The 20430-nt window shown below is 43.6% G+C and overlaps 2 protein-coding genes across 4 annotated transcripts in view; one reads left to right on the top strand and one right to left on the bottom strand.

The window, feature by feature from the left end:
• LOC132984344 (teashirt homolog 1-like) overlaps positions 1 to 14656 on the bottom strand; it is a 37785-nt gene extending 23129 nt beyond the window's left edge. The window contains exons 1-2 of one of the 3 annotated variants that reach the window (XM_061051144.1): positions 14511 to 14656; positions 11918 to 12480 (exon numbers count right to left, since the gene is read on the bottom strand). In XM_061051144.1, coding sequence (XP_060907127.1) covers positions 11918 to 11957 — 40 coding nt within the window. In that variant the 5' untranslated portion in view covers positions 11958 to 12480; positions 14511 to 14656. Of the gene's footprint in view, positions 1 to 8041; positions 11323 to 11917; positions 12481 to 12685; positions 13601 to 14510 lie in introns of those variants that run through there. The other 2 variants (XM_061051143.1, XM_061051145.1) reach the window with 2 other exon arrangements.
• On the top strand, positions 13740 to 17895 carry LOC132984345 (prostaglandin reductase 3-like). Its single transcript, XM_061051146.1, has 2 exons — positions 13740 to 14340; positions 16670 to 17895. Exons 1-2 carry the CDS (start codon positions 14057 to 14059, stop codon positions 17598 to 17600), a joined length of 1215 nt encoding a protein of 404 aa, XP_060907129.1. The 5' UTR covers positions 13740 to 14056; the 3' UTR covers positions 17601 to 17895.
• Positions 17896 to 20430: the final 2535 nt, after the last annotated feature.

Genomic DNA, 20430 nt, shown 5'->3' with positions numbered 1-20430 from the left:
GCATGGCCTTTTTATATGAGGATTTAGGTTTCCTCTGGTCCAGTAAGTCCCCCCTCCCCTCCCCTCCCCTCCCTCCTTAGACAGGCATACATGCAGCCAGGTTGTGGATGGTTTGTTTTCCAGCACACACACACACACACACACACACACACACTGGCAGTGACGCAGCTATTATGATCGTGTACAAAGCTGTAACCTGAGGAAAGGGGGGCAACGCCACATTGGAGGTGGATCCAGGATTTATGGCACAATGCCGAGGAAGTAAACAAAGTACGCACTTTTTAGTAGGCAATGGGGGGGGGGGGGGGGGGGGGGGGTAAGATTCCGGTTGGGCAGGATGGCTGGTGTCTCCCACTGGGTCATCTGTCATCCATGTGTCTGAGCGCAGGACGAGCACACACTGCTCTGGAAAAAATGGTGCACACACATATTCTCCCAAAGGAACTGGGATGAACTACACACACACGTACACACACGCTCTCAGAGTCACTGTACAGATGCAGGCAGATAAATATTCAAACTCGGAAAAGAGATTTCAGAGTAAATACCCACACTATCAATCTTCAGACATTGAAGAAAAAAAAAATGAAAACAAAGACGGGACCAGATTTTATTTCACAGGGCAAATGAGTCCAGCCAATGAGCTGCTCCCAAAAGGCCTGCCCTAACCCTCCCTTCCTGGCAGATTAGCCTATCACGGCATCCCATTGACCTCTCCACTCCATGCACCGCCCACGCAATGGGTGATCCAGCATAAAGAAGACCAATCTCCCTCTTTTTTCTTTTTTTTTTAACTTCTGCATACACACTTTCTTACTCTCGCTATAATCATATCCTGATTCTTTTACTTCCTCGCTCTACCCCCCTCTCTCTCTCTCTCTCTCTTTACACCCCTCCTCCCTCTCGTTTCTCTCTCAACGGCTGACCTGTTATCAGCGCTCTGGAGATTTAACAGCCAAAAAAAAAGAAAAGAAAAGCAGAGCGTGAGTCAGGCGTGACGGAGGGACGTTTCCCAGTGTCGCCTCTCAATCTTCACAACTACACACACTGATATTCACCCTACACTAAAAAGACAAACACATTGATTTGGAATCAAGCAAATGTCCGGATAGAAACACAGACGGTAAAATGATGACAAGGTGATGGTCGTGTTCATAAGAAAACGCAGGAATGAGGATAAGGATTCAGGCCATTCAGCTGGGCTGCTCACACACACACACACACACACACACACACAAACCAGACACACACTAATGAGTTAGAGTTCACTATGTGTTGCTATGGGGACCAGGGCTACTTTGACTAAAGGCGAGCAAAAGAGAGAGACACACAGAAAGAAACAGGCGAGAAAAAAGAAAAGAAAGGAGAGAAGTTGGTGAAGATCCATGAGACAATTCCGGAACTGAAGAATTAGATCAGACATAACCAAACGATAACACTTTATTGATGATGAAATGTGTCTTTGATATAATAAGTTACCACCAACATGTATTATTATAAGGACTAATTCATACACTATATGACACTACACTGTTGTCCAAGGACATCTCTTTCAACTGCATTATTTAATAAAGCTGCATTCGGATGCAATAAAACAACAAGGCAACAATATTTATGGAGTTAATATAATTATCACTTCTCAAATCTTTGGATTATTGGCTTGAAGCGTGTAATCCTTTCTGTTTGATACAGAATATGTTTGGAATTTTTGGTGGCATGAAAATGATTCAAATTAACACCATACAGAATTTTAAATCTATCTTCAGCTTCAAAAGTCAAAATCATTTAAATCTGCTGTAAAAAAATCATGTAGGCTGACTCCTCGCTCTAAAGAGAGAGAGAGAGCGAGAGAGAGAGAGAACTAGCAAAAACAAGCCTAGAAGTGTAGCAGTCGTCCACAATGCTACCACCTGGGGGTCACGACCTGCCTACGACCCCTTCAGATGTGCACTCCGGCCAGGGTGTGGGGTGTGTGTGTGTGTGTGTGTGTGTGTGTGTGGGGGGGGGGGGGGGGTGCATGAGCCAAGTGGAGGGTGTGAGTGGGGGTGGGAGAAACAAGGCATCATTAGGGCTGAGTGATGAGTGGTGGCCATGTCTGACGACGACTGCAGGGTAGAGCTCAGCCACAGGAGCGACAGTACATTTATAAATGCCAGAAGGCCTTCACAATGCCGTCGACAGCAGCAGAGCAACAACTGTGTTTGTGTGTGTGGTTGGTGGGGGGGGGGGGGACGACTGCTGGTATGAGCCCCCTCCCTGTTAACAAGCTGCCTCTCTGACCCACAGGATATTGCTATACACATGTGGACAACAAACACATTGAAATCACTGCCACCAGAGGAGCCTTGCTCCTGCTAATGTCCGTCCACATGAAGAGTGAAGCCACTGTAGCTTTCTTGTTTTTGTTTAGTCTCCTTTCTGCCCAAAGTTTGGTTTGAGCGGTTTGATTTTCTCTTTTAATCACAGCTGGAGGAGAGGAAGAGGGAGGCACGAGGAAATGAAGGAAGCGATATGACAAGGGGGGCAGTGTGTGGAGGAAGGATCCTGGGAGTGTGTTGTTGTATACGTGTGTGTGTTTAGGAAGGCGGCAGTGTTGAACTCCAAGGTCAGCCGATAAAAACAGCGACATTCATAAGTCAAGAGTGGAGGAAGGTGGAGAACCTGCGAAAACTCCAGTTTTTCAACCAAGTCTTCCAATCGCAGCCGAGTATCGGCCTCAATTAATCACTGGGATTGTAACGCCATGGTAATACCAAAAACAATCTCCATGATCACACGCACAAACAAAATCTCAAATTGCTATCATCCATCTCACCTGCCCGTGTAAAAACACAGAGGAGGAGGGGGGGCTGGGTCTCACTCTATGTTCTAAAGGCCTGGCCGGTGAGATGATGGTGAAAAATTAACGGCAGGCAGCCAAACAAGTAAAGGCGCCAGGGTGAGGGGATCAATGCGCCGGCATCCGCGGTGGGAGCAGCAGCTATGTAAAACACTTGCCTTAAGTCAGCCGCATCCGGTTAATATTTAATCCCTCCATCTATCTCCACAAAGAGCATTTCCCTTTTAGCTTTAGCTGCCGTTTACTTTGATTACACACAACCGTTTGGGGTGGCTGGGATGGGGGTGTGCTGTTGGTGGTGGGGGCAAAGCAGTAACGATAAGAGAGCATGGTGGGTGATTTGCATGGGGATGGAAAATATTCTCAGGTTTGATAATCGCTCGGAGCAGTCTAGTACCAGTGTGAGACAGAAGAGAGGAGGTACAGGCCTGAAGAAAGAATTAAATAAAAAGGGAGAAAGGCTCAGGCATATATATATATAAATATATATATTTTTATATATTTAAAAAATGGTGATGCAGAATGAAGCTCTGAAATAAGAAACCCAATCTCACTCTGAGGGGGTTGCCTTATTTAAGAACAACAGATATGCAAATAAAACAGGAGTAGCGAAATAACACTGATATTATCTTCCTCGGTTATTTTCTGTGGCAAATGATTTCTAGGGAGGAAATCCAAAACTGTAACTCCCAAGTGAACATGCAAATCCATGTGTGTATTCCTGGGGAGCCGTCTGCACTCACTCTCATGTTGCTTTTTTCCCCGTTGCTGTTTTTGCTTCTGCTTCCACCGATTGAAGCTTCTCATGTTTATTCTGCGCCGGCAATGAAAACTGCATTTCTAACAGACGCCGAGTAATAACTATGTGAATAGCATGACTCACAAGCATGGGATAACTTTAAATTCATAGGATATACTGTATGTGCATGTGAGGGTGAATCATAGGGTGTATAGTTAGACAGGTTTTTGAACTTTATGTTGCAGTCCGAATACATACACAATCATTATTTTAGCCAAAAAAAATCCTATTTATCTACATACAATCAATCAACTCTTTAACTTTGAAACTCCATGCCACAGCGATGATTCAAATGCTTCAATATGGGCAAAATGTGGAAAAATATGAGGCGCACATGCTTTAATTTCCTTTTTTGTTTCGCATTAAAGCCAGATTTCTGCAGACAACCAAAATGTGTTTGTGAGCCAGCGGGTTTACAGGAAGGGGAGCGTTCAGAGATGGGCAATGGCAACTGTTCATTTTCTCACTCATTGACCTCAACTCCCCACTTTACACTGTGGAATAATAGCAGCCCTTTATCAGCCAACAGGGCGAGCAAGCAGAGGATCAAGAGATCTGGGTTAGTCTGCAGCCGCTGCTCTGCAAAGGGTGAACACACCACACACTGTGAACCAATGTAACCAGACACACACACACACACACACACACACACACACACACACACACACACACACACACACACACACACACACACACACACACACACACACACACACACACACACACACACACACACACACACACACACACACACACACACACACACACACACACACACACACACACACACACACACACACACACACACACACACACACACACACACACACACCAGGGAAGAAGTGAAGGTGATTCAACCTGTAGTATGGAGTTTTGAGTCCGAGTATTATTAATGCAGTACTGATAGAAGTGTCTTATCTTTCCTTTTTTTCTATGCAAACTTAATAAAAAAAAATTATGAAGCTGTAAGTTCTCTGATTGTAAATTTCAAATGAAACAGAAGATCCCAGTTAGGGGAAAAAAAAAACCTGAACCCCCCCTTTCCCGCCCGTACCTACAGTATACAAACGCACCACCCTGATCAGTAAAACTCGGAGCTATTGACCAATGAGCATCTGCCGCTGGCTGCCGTATCAAAAGGAGGAAGAGAACATGGGCTGCGGGGCCTATGACAACACTGACAAGGGTAAAGTGTTATTTTGCTTGCACGCCGACAGCTGGACAAGAGGGTGGGAGTGTTGGAGGGTGGGTCTGGTTGGTGGTGGTGGTGGTGGGGGGGGGGGGGGGGGGTTGGCGTTCGGCCGGCCGGGCAGTAATTCTTAATTGACACCTGTCAGGATAATGGTGGCAGTCGCAGCTGTTGCGGCAGAATTTGTCCATCGTCCCGTTAATCTGTCAGCTCTAATACCCGTCCTAAAAGCTGCCCCCTCCCACCCTCCAACAGCGTCCAACCACCCCTCACCTAGCCATGCATCCACCCACATAGACCCCCAACAATTGACACCATCTTTGAAGCTGCTGTTGGACTAAAAATGACCAAAAAAAAACTGCTATCATTGCGCGTCTCTTTCTATCGTTGTGATTCAGTTGATTCAATTTGGAATGACTGTAAATCAGACAAAGTTTATCTAATTCATCTGTGCATTAAAAGCATGTAACATCATGAAGTATTCTGCAAAGGACAACTAGAAATCAAGATCATACTGTTCAACTTTTCCCCCTATTAGTCTCTCTTACATCGTTTCATTTCCCCCTCAGAACTCCACCTAACTTTTCTGATGAGCTACGGCTGAAAGACAGACAGAAGGAAAACGTAAGGAGCGCGGTTTTAAGTGTTTTATGACCGTTTTTCATTCATCCTCCTCTAGCAGAAGCACTTCTCTCTCTTTTCTTTTTTGCTTTTTGAGTGGCAAAGAGCGCGTATTTATCCAGAAGAGAGGGGGGATGTGAGATGAGAAACATGCTGAAGAGGGGAAAAGAGCAAGAAATAAAGGGAGAGGGAGTGCCGAGAAACGAGAGGAGAGATGAGATGTATACGTGAAAGAGACGAGAAGAGAGAGAGAGAGAGAGGAGAGGGAGGAGAGCGCTGGGGTTGGGTGTCCCTGGATGGGGCTTTTGCTCTTCTGTAGTGGGCCCATCTCGTTTGTCTTGTTTGTTTGTTGGCATCAAAGCGCTGCCTCTCACTCCCCCTGCTAACTGATGTAATGAGTGGGTAAGCTACATGTTTTTTTTTTTCCTACGCTGAGGAATTCAAATACTTATTAGACAAAATATTCTGTAATTGCTCATCTTTTATTGATAGAAGTAACATGTTACATTTGGCTCTAGCAGACTTTCCCATAGCCTCTTGAGGAGGCACTGCGCTGATCAAGAGAGCAAATTTACCCTCGGCAAATGTAACACTTTACTTAAGAAAATTTAAGATGTCAATTTTTCTGTCTCAAATGTTGCACGACTACTTCTCTTGAACGCTTCCCCTCTTATCTTCCTCATGTCTCAAATTATGTTGCCGAAGTTAAAAAACACTACAGAAGGGGTGGGGGGGGGGGGAGGAAAAAACACACACAACATATGAACAAGTTTTCATTAATGAGCTCAAAAGCCTTACATCCCCACTGTGGAGCCTTAACAAAATGTAATTACTCAGCACAACACAAATATTACATAGTAATTAAGCACACTTAACAAAGCGCTGATAACAGACACAGCACACCGTTTATCAAAGCTTTGAGTCCAAGCTGAAGTTTAAAAAAAGAAAATCGAGTTTGTTATGCTGCTGCAACATTGAAAAATGAGAACAAAAATTCTTTATTTGGGGGGAAATTGTTTTTCTATGGCAGTCAGGAGTAAGACTGCTTGTCAGCCCAGTCCCAGAGGGCTGCTTTCTATCTGTTTCAGACTTGATTTTCTCAGACTTGGATTTTTTTTTTCCCTCTCTCTTTTGGATCCCATGACTTGCTGCTGTTTTTATGTGCTGCGAGGCAGGCAACAAAGCACATCTGGCTGCTTTAATGATATGATTTCCCATCATACTAAGCCACCTCCATTATGACCTCCCACAGAGACATGCTGGCTGCACTTAAGCATTAGGTGTAGGTGTGTGTGTGTGTGTCTGTCTGTCTGTCAGTCTGACTGTCTGTGTTTATGGTTGACGGTGTGTGTGTGTGTGTGTGTGTGTGTGTGTGTGTGTGTGTGTGTGACGAGGGTAACACACTGCTAGTGATGGTAGCAGTGTGCCCTGAGGGCAGCTTTTGTGGAGAATGCCCCGGAAAGAATCAGAAAGAAAGAAAGGGAGAAAGAGAAGAGGAGGGGTATTAATGCTATGCTGTGAAATATATCCTTATCTGTGGGAACAGGAAAAGCTTAATACATGCAGCTTAAGCCTGACTAATACCTTGCTTTTGATTATATTAGCTATTCACTGATAATCAATGTTAAAAAAATAGGTTTTGTTTGGTCTTAAAACTGTTTTCTCAATTAGGAATGCAAGACTTTTCCATGTGCAAAAAGGACGGCTAACAAACGTAGCTTATACATGATACCAAGTTTCTAATACCACACACACACACACACACACACGCAGACACACTCACAGACACGGGGCTCTTGTAGTGACTTGAGGCTTTAGAAGAGCGAGCTGAGCATGTTTGACCTTTGACTCCCTCAAATCCCCGATGTAAATTTAACTAATAGTTTCAGAGGGTGGCGCAGGAGCAAAAAGTGGCTATCGACGAGGCCGATCGATGCCACCTGCTAACGACACCACCGCTCCAATTAGCGTAACCTCTAGCCGAGTCCCGCCGCCATAAACACAAACACACGCTAAAAGGAATGCCCGGGAAAAAATGGAGCTAAAGTGAAAGAGGGCGAATAAAAACAAGCTGCAGGATCAATATGTGTTCCCGCTCAGTCTGATATCTCTTGTTTAGTTTGGGAATAGTGAGCAGATATGACAGTCAGAGGTGAGAAATATGTGGAGCGGCTGTTGGGAGGTTGTTTTCGTGCTGCTGTGGGGGGCGGGGGGGGATCAGAAGGCAGGCCGTGCTAAAGAGGATGACTAACGTGGCGTGGTTACCGTTACATTCGTTCAAGTTATTCATTCCAGGGAAACTAACACCGGTCAGCGCTAAGCTCCAAACACACACATGCTCTTTCTCTATCAAACACTGAACACACACACACACACACATTTTCATTGGATTCCAACATAAACTTCTCATTTCTCAGAAGCTTTGCAGCCTTTGAGCTATCCAAAAGTTATAAACAACTCTAACTTGTAGGCCAAAAACACAGGTTCCTTCGCTGTAAATCAAGTTTTTATCAAAACAAGAAGACTCCTCTAATTCTCAGGAAGGAGGGCGGCATTCAAATTCAGCAACATTCAAAGTAAAGAAAAAACACACCTTGAGGCTATACACTCCTCAGGACGGCGGTGCAGACAGAAGGGTAGAGAGGCACATAAATCTCAGCATGCTGATTATTTCGAGAGGAGAATATCACATAACAGCATCGTCAAGTAAGAGCACAAAGGTCGCTGTGTAATCTTAGCCACCCCGGGCATGCAAAATCATTAATCCCCGGGCACTGTGATTCTCCAGCTCGGAATAAACCGGAGGCCTTCAGCCTGGCGGCTACACAGCAGCACAGAGCTGGGAGGACGTTCAAGAAAAAGTATATGGAGAGCGTGTTATGATGTGTTGGAGATTTACTAGCAAGGCTGCAACACATGCTAAAGTGTTAAAACTCCAACTGGCTGTGTGTGTTTGGTTGCTGGGATTGTTTTGAAGTGCTAATACGTCAAGTTTTTATAGCAGGCTTGAGCCGTGTCATTACGATAAAAAAAAGCAAATGAATCTTTTGCAACAGTTGAGAAATTTTTTTGCAACAACAGGAAAATAGAAGAAAAACTTTAAAGGGAGTACGGTGCTGCCTCTGCAAAATGAAGCAGTTTAATTGAAGAAATTAAAGCACAAAATAAAAGGAAGTAAAATAAAGGGAAAACCCGGGGGGGAGAGGTTGCGAGGTGCTGCAGCTGCAGGTCGGGGTTTGCTTATTACAAGGTTATAAGGGTGGGGGTGGAGGGAGCTTACCGAGGTCATTAACTGGCATTGTCTCCTGACGTGATTAGTCAGGTAGCAAAGTCCATTTGTCACCTGCACAGGCAAATTGAGTTGGTGCTGCACTAGGGGCAATGGGGACTGTATAATATCAACTTGATTACATCAAGGCAGCTGCGGACTTGACACCTTACTGAATTTGTCAGCATTAATCGTTAGGGCCTGTCACAAATCCATCAGCTCCACAGATAATTAGGGCTCTCTAATGAAGCCAACGGGAAGGAAGCTCATCCCCACCACCCCCATCCATACGCACACACACACACACACACACACACACACACACACAGTCTTTCTTATAATTAACCACAGATATAAGAGCGACTATCTTATCTGCTCTTCCTCCTCGTCTTCCTCTAGTGAGACTTTCTAAGCCTGTCTGGGATGAAAGACGGCGTCACTCCATCCTGACTTTTAATTGTTCCTGCCTTCCCCCCTCCACTTTTCAAACGAGTGATGAGGTGAGGCTACAAGTGTAATAACCCACACAGGAGCATTCATCTGTGCACGATAAACGCTCGGAAACATCGCTGACAAAAGGAATAACAGATGTATATATTTTTACACGCTTTCCTAAGCAGTTTTGAAAAAGTTTTTTTTCAATCTCGTCTGTACTGTTTGCATTTCTTAAGTTTCTTAAGAGGGAAAAACTATGAAACACTTTTTAAACTTGAATGGCAGCCGTATAAGTTTTATCCATTAAATACATTTATTGTGTCTCGCCTATTTTTTGTGGATAACTAGAACCACATTTACACACACTCCCAAACTTTGTGATAAAAAATACTTTTTAAAATCATTTAAGGGAAATGTTGCTTGAGTAAAAAAAATAGGAAGTGTCTAAATATTTTTTTATTCATATAACATAAGTCAAATTTCCTCTAAAATCTTAAGACAAATTAACATTTAGCGAAAAATAAGGCAAACTATTTTTTTTACAGTTGTGTATTATACTGCAAATCCATGACAGTCATTAAATAATATGCAGCCTTTATGACACTTCACCCTTTAAATGTATCAAAATGTATCGCCAAACTCCGCAATTGTGATTTTTTATTTATTTGGTTGCTGGATATTTTTTGTGGAGGATTTGGCCTTGACACTCTCAAACAACAGTAATGTAAAAAAAATATGTTCTTCAAGAAGGTAGCGGGAAATTAAAAAAAAGAGAAACCTGTCGAGACAAGTCTGCTTTTGTTGTTTTAATTGTCTGAGCTCTGATTTCCATGCTCAGTCACACCATGAGCAATTTCCTCATGTGAGCAGCAGCAGAGTGAGAGAGCCACAGGTCAGTACCAGCTCCCAGTGGAGCATCAGGCTAGCCTAGCGTGTGTGTACATGTGTGTGTGCTTTGTTGTTATTGGGAGCATGGAGTGGAGGGCGTTATCTCTGACTGACTGTCATGTTCATGGAAGAATGGAAAGCATCCCAACTGCCAAACTGTGATTGACCATTACAACCCATGATGCGCATGGCACTCAGTGGACAGTGGAATGGATCAATGATGTGTGTGTGTGTGTGTGTTGTAAAATAAAAGGGAGGAGAGGGAGGGGGTCACAGAGATGTCATGTTTTCATGCCTCCATCTACATGCAGGAACCTAACGGGAGTCACTTGGCTCGAACCGTGGCTAACCTCTTTGACAGGACAATTTAGACCAAACAACCACAATCACAATCACACACACACACACACACACACACACACATTCAAAAGAAAGTACAGTGAGGCTTAACATCTTAACCCTGGGACTGTTCTGACAAGTGTGGGCCAAAAATTATGCAAAAAGTACTTTGCTAGAAAGGCGAAACAGGAAAGAAAGAAGTGGAAAGTGAGCACCGGTTGAATGTTCTCCATCCTACACTCCTTCTCATCCTCCTCCTCATCACCACCACCACCACCATCATCTCCACCAGCTCCCCGCTTTCAATGATAAAAACCTGCTGAGTTCAAAGTCTTCGTATGCTGGCCCTCCTGTTCGACCCGCTTTGCACCTCATATTTCAGAATCTCTTTAAAATTCTGTAACTGTCTTTTGTTCACTGCAGTTGTTAATGCCTAACTTCAAAGGCCCGGCCTCATTAGCACAGAGGTAGAAACCCCTGTCACTCATTTACATTTGTTTAAAGGCTGCAGGGAGACAAGGGAGAAAAAAAAGGGGGGAGTCCAAATCCAAACCACTAGAAGTCAACCTTGTCGGTCGTCTGCCAAGACCTGGTTTTATCAGTTGGTCACATTGCAAATATAATACTCCCCTCCAGCAGTGGATATTGATTTCATTACTGGGCTGATTCTTACAGTGAATGTGGGGAGAATTTGGATGTGGAAGCCCGAGAAAACCCTCAATGTGTCTCTCTATGAAGAAAAGGCAGACGAGGGGAATCAAACACCTGATTAAAAAAGGAGTGTTTGAGTAGATTTTCCCTCTGATCTATTCAACATACACTCTCTCCTTTCATCTGCTTTTAGTACCTTCCCTTTACATAAAATAAGGTGATTTTCCACCATAATCCACAACTTTTTTTCTCTTTTTGCTTCCTGGTTGAGACACCAGGAGTGTTGTGTGTGTGTGTGTCAGTTGCTAAACCTCGCAGAGGCATGCCTGTCTTCATGGAGGGATTTATTGATGTTTATCAGGGATGAATAGATCAAAGACTGCCACATGACAGGCGATCAATCACGCATCAAATCAAGGATGGCAATCCTCTAATAAAACAGAAAGAAAGGAAAAACCGGCTCTCACCAGTTTTCTCCCCCTTTTTTTTCCCAGTCAATTATTCATCATTACTCACTCTTGAACCTCAAAAGCTCCCTTTTATCCCCCATAACATGCCATTTAGTTTATCTCACCAATCTTAAGAGAACTTTCCTGGCAAAGGAGGATTTAAAAAAAAAAATCTCAAAGTGGCATTGCGCAGATAAGTGCGTCATTTGCGCAATTAAGACACATTTTAAACACAAGTGCGGGTCAGAGGTGGAGCAGCGCGCTGTGTTAATAACACAACAAATGAAATTATAATAACAGAGTTGTTAAAAAAAAAATGTCAGCATGCAGAACAAGTAAAGTGTGTGAAAGAGAAGGAGATGTGTACATTCGGCACTAGAAATAAAAAGCAGTTGGCTACTTGGATGGGAAATGGTCGCTATAAAGGAGCGTGGTATACCTGCTGATCGCCGCGGCTCTTGCTGCTTTCTCCTCGGCATAGTGACCGTCACTTTCCACGGTGCTTCTCATGCAGGAATTAGAAACAAATCAAAGTCAGTTAGTTTTGAAAAATCATCCCGTTTTTCGGGGGGAAGGAGGTTTCGTTCTCGGAGCTGGAAAAAAATATCTTCTTTTTCAAGCTTGCTGCTCTTTTCTGGACTTAATGGTTGGATCGGCTTCGACAATAAGCAGAACAACTACGAAGGGATTCGGCCAGCTCCTGACACCTTCGTGTCCATCAAAGATCATCTTCCTTCATGTCTCTCGTGACAGGGTATAAAAAAAGAAAAAGAAAAAGAAGTAGCAGCAAGAAAGCACCCAAGTTTTTAGTTCACTCCCCCCTGGAAAAAATGCTTCTAATCTCCAGTGCTGTTCAGAGGGGGACGAGACTTTGCTGCGCCTTTTACGCACACCAAAAACTAAAAAATAAATTAACTCTATCGGTGAGCAAACAAATAAGTCCCGTGTGAGCTCTGATAATTAATGTATCCTCGTGTTTCTTTCTCTTCGTTTGCAAGGAACCTGAAAGAGAGAGAGGGGAGAGGGGAAAACACACAGACAGGCATTAGATGGGTTAATGTCAGTCCCGTCACCACCACGCCACCTCAGCCCGGATCCAGCCTCACCAGTCCGGCAGAGACTTTTTCCTCCCTCCCCTCCGTCCCTCCTTCTCTCCCATTGAAAAAAAAATAATAAACGGCACGAGCAGGGTTTCTCTCTTACTTACGTTTTAAGAGTCGTGGAAATAATCTCCACCGCTCATATCATCGCATCCTGGACGGAGTCGGGTTTTTTTTTTTTTTTTTGGAGGGGTGGTTGATGCGGTGGTGAGGATATCACTTGAGAGAGAGGGGGAAACAAATAAGACGCAGGCGCATCCAAGCTTCGCTTTACAACAGATCAGAACGACATGGACTCAAATATTTGTCTCTTTAAAAAAGCCTTAAAGAGGGAGCGAAAAACTCCAGGGATTGATCCGAGGTCTCCCAAAAAACAGAAAAAAAATGGAAACGCGGTGGATCCAGAAGCTGTTTCAGACAGTCTCAACTGATAGACAGACGCATCGAGTGGCTTTTCCTGCTACATTTTTACTCCTCCCCTCTCCACAAGCGTCACCCCTGACAGAGGAGCCTACCTGTCAATCTTTTTAATTGTCTTGTTTTCCCCCCTCTCTCTCTCTCTCTCTCTCCTTCTCCCTTTGCTTCAAAAAAATCCCAAACCTCCGACAAAGGAAAAGGACCCTTTCGGAACTTAAAGGGAAAACAACTAAAACCCAAACTTATAGGAACATGTCACAAACAACAACAAGTACCGATCAAGTATTAGCTTGTCACAACTCAGATGTCAGATTTAGCTTCTTAAAGCGAGGCTCTGACAGAACACGAGGTGGAGGGTGGATCGAGGGTGCAATGATCCAATATGTTGCAGCGTCTACTACTCCCACGTTATTTTTCTGAATAGATCCCTTTCAGAAAATGAGAGTCGGGTGACAATAGATGATCACACTGCGTGAAACACACAGAAAATAAATGTTTCACAAATCGCTGGCGCACGCTTTGGTTACAGGTGTACATGTGGACACAACCGTTTTCGGCGTCAGCCCTCCAAAATAAAACGCGAATTCACCGAAAGCGCTATTACAAAACATGACTTTAGTTTAGTATTTTTCTGACTGTATTTATGGAGCCAGCGGTGTCTGTGTTGTTTTCGTGGGAGGAAAACGGTTAAGGATACACTGGGAGATGAGGATTGATTTGTTTCACCTTACTAGGAAGTGAGTGCTGTGTCCGGGAAGGGGAGGGACTCCGACGACAAAGTCTGGGGCGCTGCTGTGCTACTCACAAGGCTGCACCACAACAGTGCACCCAATTTAATCCTAAATGCTTGATTCACTGTTTGTTGTCCTTGCGTAGGAAACCGAGTGTAACGCTAAAGAGCATCGCCGTTTATATTTTGGGTTTAAATTCGCCTTTTGGTCTGGTTCTGCCCGGCCCGGCCTGTGCCTTGCTCGCTGCGCGGAGGCTAAATGGCAGTGTGGGCTTATCACTTCCACAAACGTGTGCCAAGTTGCCTGTGAACTTTGTCACATTTCGGAGCAATGTCGAGCCTGCTATTGGTGAGAAACGGCAGGAGAGCGATATCGGTGATCGGCGGGAGGCGCAGAGGCACCGACGCACTTTCAGGAGTTCATCCGGCTGCGCGGCGCACAATCATAGATCTGTCCTACTCAGCGCACTTCATGGATTTCCAAGGATCCTCCATACCCAGCAGCATGAAAAAGCTGGTGGTAAACAAGCTGAGTCCGAATTTCAGGGAGGCCGTTGCCATGCAAACCGTCGCGGTGCCTACACCCGGAGACGCGGACCTGCTCGTCAGGAATCGGTAAGTTGTTGTAAGCCTTTCTGAAAGGTGGGCACCCAATGTTAGTGCAGTTTTCTCCCTGCGCGTTTGGAACAGCGATACGGGACCCACAGAGTCTATTTGTGGATCATTATTTGCACCCGATCAATCACAATAAATGTTGAGAAGTTGTAAAAAAGGCTTCCGCTTACCTCCATTTACCCATGTCCAGCACCTGCGATCAACATCATCATCACAAGATGGCAAAATACGTGAGGAATAAGCGCTGTACTGTAATTCCAAGTTCCGCCCTCTCTGCATTTGTCTATCAATCCATCTCGGCATCTCTCTCTCTCTCGCTCTCTCTCTCTCCCCCTCTCTCCCTCTCTCCCTCTCTGTCCTCCTGTCTCCCTCTACGTCACCAAACTGCAAACAGAAAGTCAGACTGGCATCAAGAGATGCAGATGATGGAGAAGGAGATGTAGTGTTTTACAGTAACATTTGTCTGATTTAAAGCTGCAGAAGCCAACATTGTATTCATCGGTACAAAAGACTGAGGAGTTATCCCATCATCCTTTTTATCCTGAAATAGACAGAATAATAGTGATAAACTGCACGTTCTCATGAAAGGTGGAAAGGCATGAATGTTTTTTTAAAGTACTATTTCTCCCTATCTCTCATCCTAATTTAAATTGACTATACATTCTAACCAAGTGCATGTATCTGATCTGATTTCAAATGTTAAATAAACCTGACACACATTCACCTCAGGGTTATTTGTGGTTTTTACTGCCAGTCAAATATTCAATATCAGTAAGAGCTTCAGACTTCAGCGTCTTATTGTCTTGCATGGGATCATTTGCTTGTGAACGAGGACCTTTGACCGTGTCACTGCAGAAGAGGTTTTAAACTAGCAGAGGAGAATGAATGTCTCATGTTTTGTGGAGTTGAGGTGCAAAATCGCAAGTTAATAACAGTCCCATATTGCACAGCATCGGTGCAACCTTAACCAAATCTGAAAAATGAAAGTGTTAGGTGCAGAGTCTCAGAGTGAGAAATGGATCATTGCAAAGATCCTGATCCTGAACAAAGAGGAAATCAAACATTTATTTTGTGTTTCTTACAAATGTAAATGTTACTGATGACATCACCAGAGGAAATATTTTCAATGTAAGAATGCAGAGTGTTCTGCATGTGATGTGATCCTTTTATTCGTCTGTAGGGAGTCAAATACAAACAAATACACCAGCTGCACATGAAAAACAAAAAGAGAGCATTTGTAATGAGCTTTAAAGATGTTCTCCACACTTTATTATCACGAGGGCCCGTTCAGAAATTATTCTAATTTCTTTAAAGCTACTTTTTAGTAAAATGTCACCACGAACAAATGATTTACTTAAATTAAAATGTCTGGTTTTCTAGAAATCCAAATAAAGGCCTTCAGACCATCACATATTCTGGAGTGGTTTTTGTCGTAATGACACACGCACAGACACACACACACACACACACACACACACACACATCAATACTATCTATCATGTTATCATATTTAAATGTTACTGTAACCAGTGTTAGTGTTAGAGCTTTGGAGTCAGGCAAACAGAAAAAACATTTCCTGACAATTATCCCATTCAAACGTTTTTTGAAACATTTATTGTGGCTTTATTGTCACATCAGAATATTACAAAAACCTCTGTGTTTTTTTAGTGTTGTGTACTGAAATGTTTGTAACTTTTAAGATAACATGAAATTTTTCCTGCGAGGAAAGTGTTTCTTGTGTGATGTAAAGCAGTCAAATCAAGGCGTTTTGTGATATCATTGTGACCCAACAGTAAACCACAGAAGCATTATCTCTAAGCTCAAAGTACACGTGTGACATGCACAGTAATGAGGCTCAGCGTGCGCGCCGCTCCAACAGACAGTAAATGATTTATTTATACATTCCTTTCTCACATATTTGTTTCCAGCACGTTACCAAAGTAAGATGAAAACTGCCGTCGTCTTTTCGTGTTGAGGCAAGACTCTCTGAGATTTTGTGTAAAGGTGCAGTTTTGTTGTGGGTGTCTCTGAAGACAATGAATCATGACATCATGCGATGTGTTTTGTGATACAAACCTTCCCCCTGTCAGTGCAGGACTGTTCTCCTACAGAGGAAAAGGAATCATTGCCAAAACAAGCCAGAGTGTTAGTGCCCCGTGCAGACAGAAGGAAGTCTTGACCTTCAGACAGAATTCAGGGAATAGTCGCTCACACTAATGACCACATCAAAGCTTCTGGATGTTGTGTGTGAATTTTTTTTAAATTAAATCTTGTAACAGATTTTATTTTCTCCCCTTTTTAATCCATAATTCTTGTTTCCTTGTTTCAGTTTTGTGGGAGTCAACGCCTCTGATATTAATTACACATCGGGCCGGTACGACCCCTCGGTGAAGCCCCCATTCGACGCCGGTTTCGAGGGCATCGGTGAGGTCGTCGGCCTCGGTCTTAGCGCCAGCTCCCGCTTCACCGTCGGGGACACGGTGGCGTACTTCACCAGCGGTGCGTTCTCCGAGTACACGGTGGTGAAAGCCAAGGAGAGCGTTCCGGTCCCCGCGGTGAAGCCAGAGTTCCTCACCCTGCTGGTCAGCGGCGCCACGGCCTACATCGCCCTGAAGCGTCTGGGCGACCTGAAAGAAGGCGAGACGGTCCTGGTCACGGCGGCCGCTGGAGGAACGGGACAGTTCGCCGTGCAGTTTGCCAAACAGGCCGGTTGTCACGTCATAGGGACCTGTTCGTCCAACGAGAAAGCCGGCTTCCTCAAGTCCATCGGCTGCGACCGGCCGATCAACTACGCCTCAGAGGACCTCGCCAAAACGTTGAAGAAAGAGTACCCGAAGGGCGTGGACGTGGTCTATGAGTCTGTGGGAGGCAGCGTCTTAGAGCTGGCAGTGAAAAGTTTGGCCACTAAGGGTCGGCTGATCGTGATCGGCTTCATCTCGGGGTACCAGAGTGCATCGGGGTTCCCGCCCTTCAAAGGGGACACCCTGCCCATCAGGCTCCTCCAGAAGTCGGCCAGCGTTCGAGGGTTCTTCCTGCCGCACTTCTTCAGCGACTACAGGGAGGCTCTGGGCAGCATGATGCAGATGTTTGCCAAGGGAGAGCTGCAGTGTGAGGTGGATTGTGGGGATTTGTCGGAGGAGGGGAGGTTTGTAGGCTTGGAGTCCGTCTTTAGGGCCGTGGACTTCATGTATGCGGGGAAAAACCTGGGCAAGGTGGTGGTGGAAGTGTCACCGCCCGCTGTTAGCAACAGTAAGCTGTGATTTAACAAATGCACTTGAACCTGACTGAATGTTCACTTACAGAAAGGGAGCTGCTGTGATTGAATCATTGTTTAACAGAGGTGTTCTTTATTTTTGTAAGATGATTGACTAAATAATAGTAAATGCCTTATGATTACAGATGAATAGCAACTTTATCTTGATTGTTGAATCTTTATGCAATAAAAGTGTTTTAATGTGAAGGGTAAACCGTCCCTGATAATCTGAGAAAGCAATACTAGCTCAGCCTGGATTATGATGTCTACAAATGTTCGGATTAAAAAAAATCAGGAACAAAGTCTTTGCAATTCCTCCCAGATTTTTCTCCCCCCTGTGTGTTTTCTCATGTACCCACATCCTGGTACCAGTCCGTATCTTGACTGTATTTCAGACTGGCTGCCATAACATGCTCACTTTTAGCGCTCTCAGGCACTTTATCTACTATAAATGTTTTATGATGGACTTCATTGTTTTTCTAATAGGGGGGGGGCTTACATTGGTATGTGCTTGTCAAAAGTGAGTGCAGCTCCAGGTGTGCTTGGTATTTCATGGCCTGTTTGTGGCTGACAGAAACGGCATTCACACAATCAATCTCTCCATTCACATGCCCACGAGCTGCACATAATAAAACAAAATTAGTCCAGCTAACCAGGAGTTGGACTGGAAAAGGCCATTACTTTTCTTCACTGCAAGGGGACAAAAAAAACACTCATAGTGAATGTATTGTGAAATCACCTCTGACATGTTTTTTTTTTCATTTCCATTTTTTTTGTATTTTATTTATTTGTAACAGTAAACAAAGCAGCTGAGCATATGTTTAGGAAGTTAATTCACATGGAAGAAAATTCCTACTTTGACCCCAAAGATTTTCATTATTTAAAGAGAGGTGTTTATTATAACAGGATACAAAGTTTTTCGAATCCTCACACGATCAAACATTATTAGATAAACCTCATTTTCTTTGCAGAAGAAGAAGAGGAAGAAGCAGAAAGTCTATGTTGCAGCGATGTCCGTATGTAGTCTCAAGCAAACACCTGTTCCTACCTGGCAGGGAGGGCTGTAGTGTTCATGCACTGTGAACATGTTATTTCCTCATCCAGGTGGCCACTCAAAATATAACCCAGTGTGAAATACGTTACAGGTGTGACCCCAGCATGCAAAGCTGCTACCTTCACCAGACGGTGCAGGAAATCAGAAACACACCAGGCCGAGGCCGTTTTCAATCCACAGTGAAGGAAGTCAAAAAAGCAGTGATAGTATGAGACATTAGACAGAGGTCATTATATCAATTTAGGTACATTGATTCACATTTTTTTTCCCTGTTATATTATTCGCATAAATTTCTAAGGAGAATTATCCAGATATAGATTGTTTAGACAAATAATATCTGCAAAACTAAAAAAAAAAAAAATCCAATTTGACTTTAAAATTTTATCTGAAACACCAAAACAAAAAAATAAATATGAATTTCAGAAAGTATCCTCCTTGTTTTTTCCCTGTCAATATACTTGATTCCCCCCCAAATTATTAAATTCTGCTCCTGCTTGGAACATCTCTTGTTGGAAAGGCCTGCTGTGGTTTGGATAGATTGCATTTATTGTTTGCTTTATCTGGGAAATCACATATTTTCTTAAGCTGGCCTTTCCTGTTCCTTCTCGTCTTTTACAAAGCGGCCTTAAATGTTTGACTTATTCAATTAAAGAAGTGTGGGACATATTGCTATCTGCAATATTAAAATAGTAATTGAATATCATAATTGAAGTTGAATAACAAAATGCATCATGTTTAAGTGATCATCAGCTGTTCGATAATTGCGTTCACCTCTGTAACATCATTGTTTGTTCCAGCATTATGATCCTAAAGCAAGCTCTTACATGCCAGCCGCATTAATGGAGAGAAACGTGATGATGCACATGCATGTTCAGTTGCATTTAGCATGCTTGAGTTCTGTTTGCATCCATGTTGCACAGCCAGAAGGAGGAGGAGGAGGCCAGCTTTAGCATCTCTTCAATTAACAGGAGAGGCCTCGTCTGGGCGTCCTCCAGGGTCTACCTGTACCTCTGCTGATTAGTGAGCAGTCACAGCCCCAATTAGAGAACACAGGAACCTGGAGAGACAACACTCTTTATTTAATTGGATTGTGTTGCAGTCGGAGGCTGCTAACTGGCAACGTATTGAAGCAACCTGGAACTGTGGCGCGTAAACAAGACATTAAAGACAGAGACGCTCTTCAGACGCATTCACAGACTTCTGTGTGAAGGCGAAACTTTGGAAACATGACTTCACTCGAGGAATTATTTTAAGTGTCTCTTTCATTTATAGATATCTGGTTCTCAGTGAGAGTCATTAATGTCCCTGTTAAATTTAGACAGCTATGTATATGAAAGTGAAGTAAAGGAGGGTAAACAAAGCTTATACTTGTGACCTTAATGCAGATGTGAACGACTTTAATGCAGAGCAGTACATCAAGTATAATCCAATAATTGCATAGAATAGGAACAATTGGGAATGGGTTTTTATTCAAATATAATTTTCATTACCTTGTTCATTATTTTTTCTGTGTTTTTTGCAGCTTTGTAATTGCCAATAAATTAATGCCTCTCAGAAATGCCACTGAATGTAGAGTTTCACAGACTTCCTGATATTGGTGTGTAACATATCACATTTTGATTTTGACGGATAAAAGATTTTAATAATCAAAATGCACCATTTCTCAATGTGATACATGCAGGAGTTTTTCTGCTGCCTCGCCTGCTCTAGTCAGACCGGATGCTCATGATAGCTAATAGCACATTAAAGTTAATTGTTGCTGCATTAGTTTGCAGACTTTTTG

Source organism: Labrus mixtus, chromosome 11 (assembly GCF_963584025.1).
Source record: "Labrus mixtus chromosome 11, fLabMix1.1, whole genome shotgun sequence".
In the NCBI taxonomy this organism is placed as follows: Eukaryota; Metazoa; Chordata; class Actinopteri; order Labriformes; family Labridae; genus Labrus; species Labrus mixtus.
The sequence above is the reverse complement of the archived record's forward strand: the minus strand, read 5'-3'. Positions and strand labels throughout refer to the sequence as shown.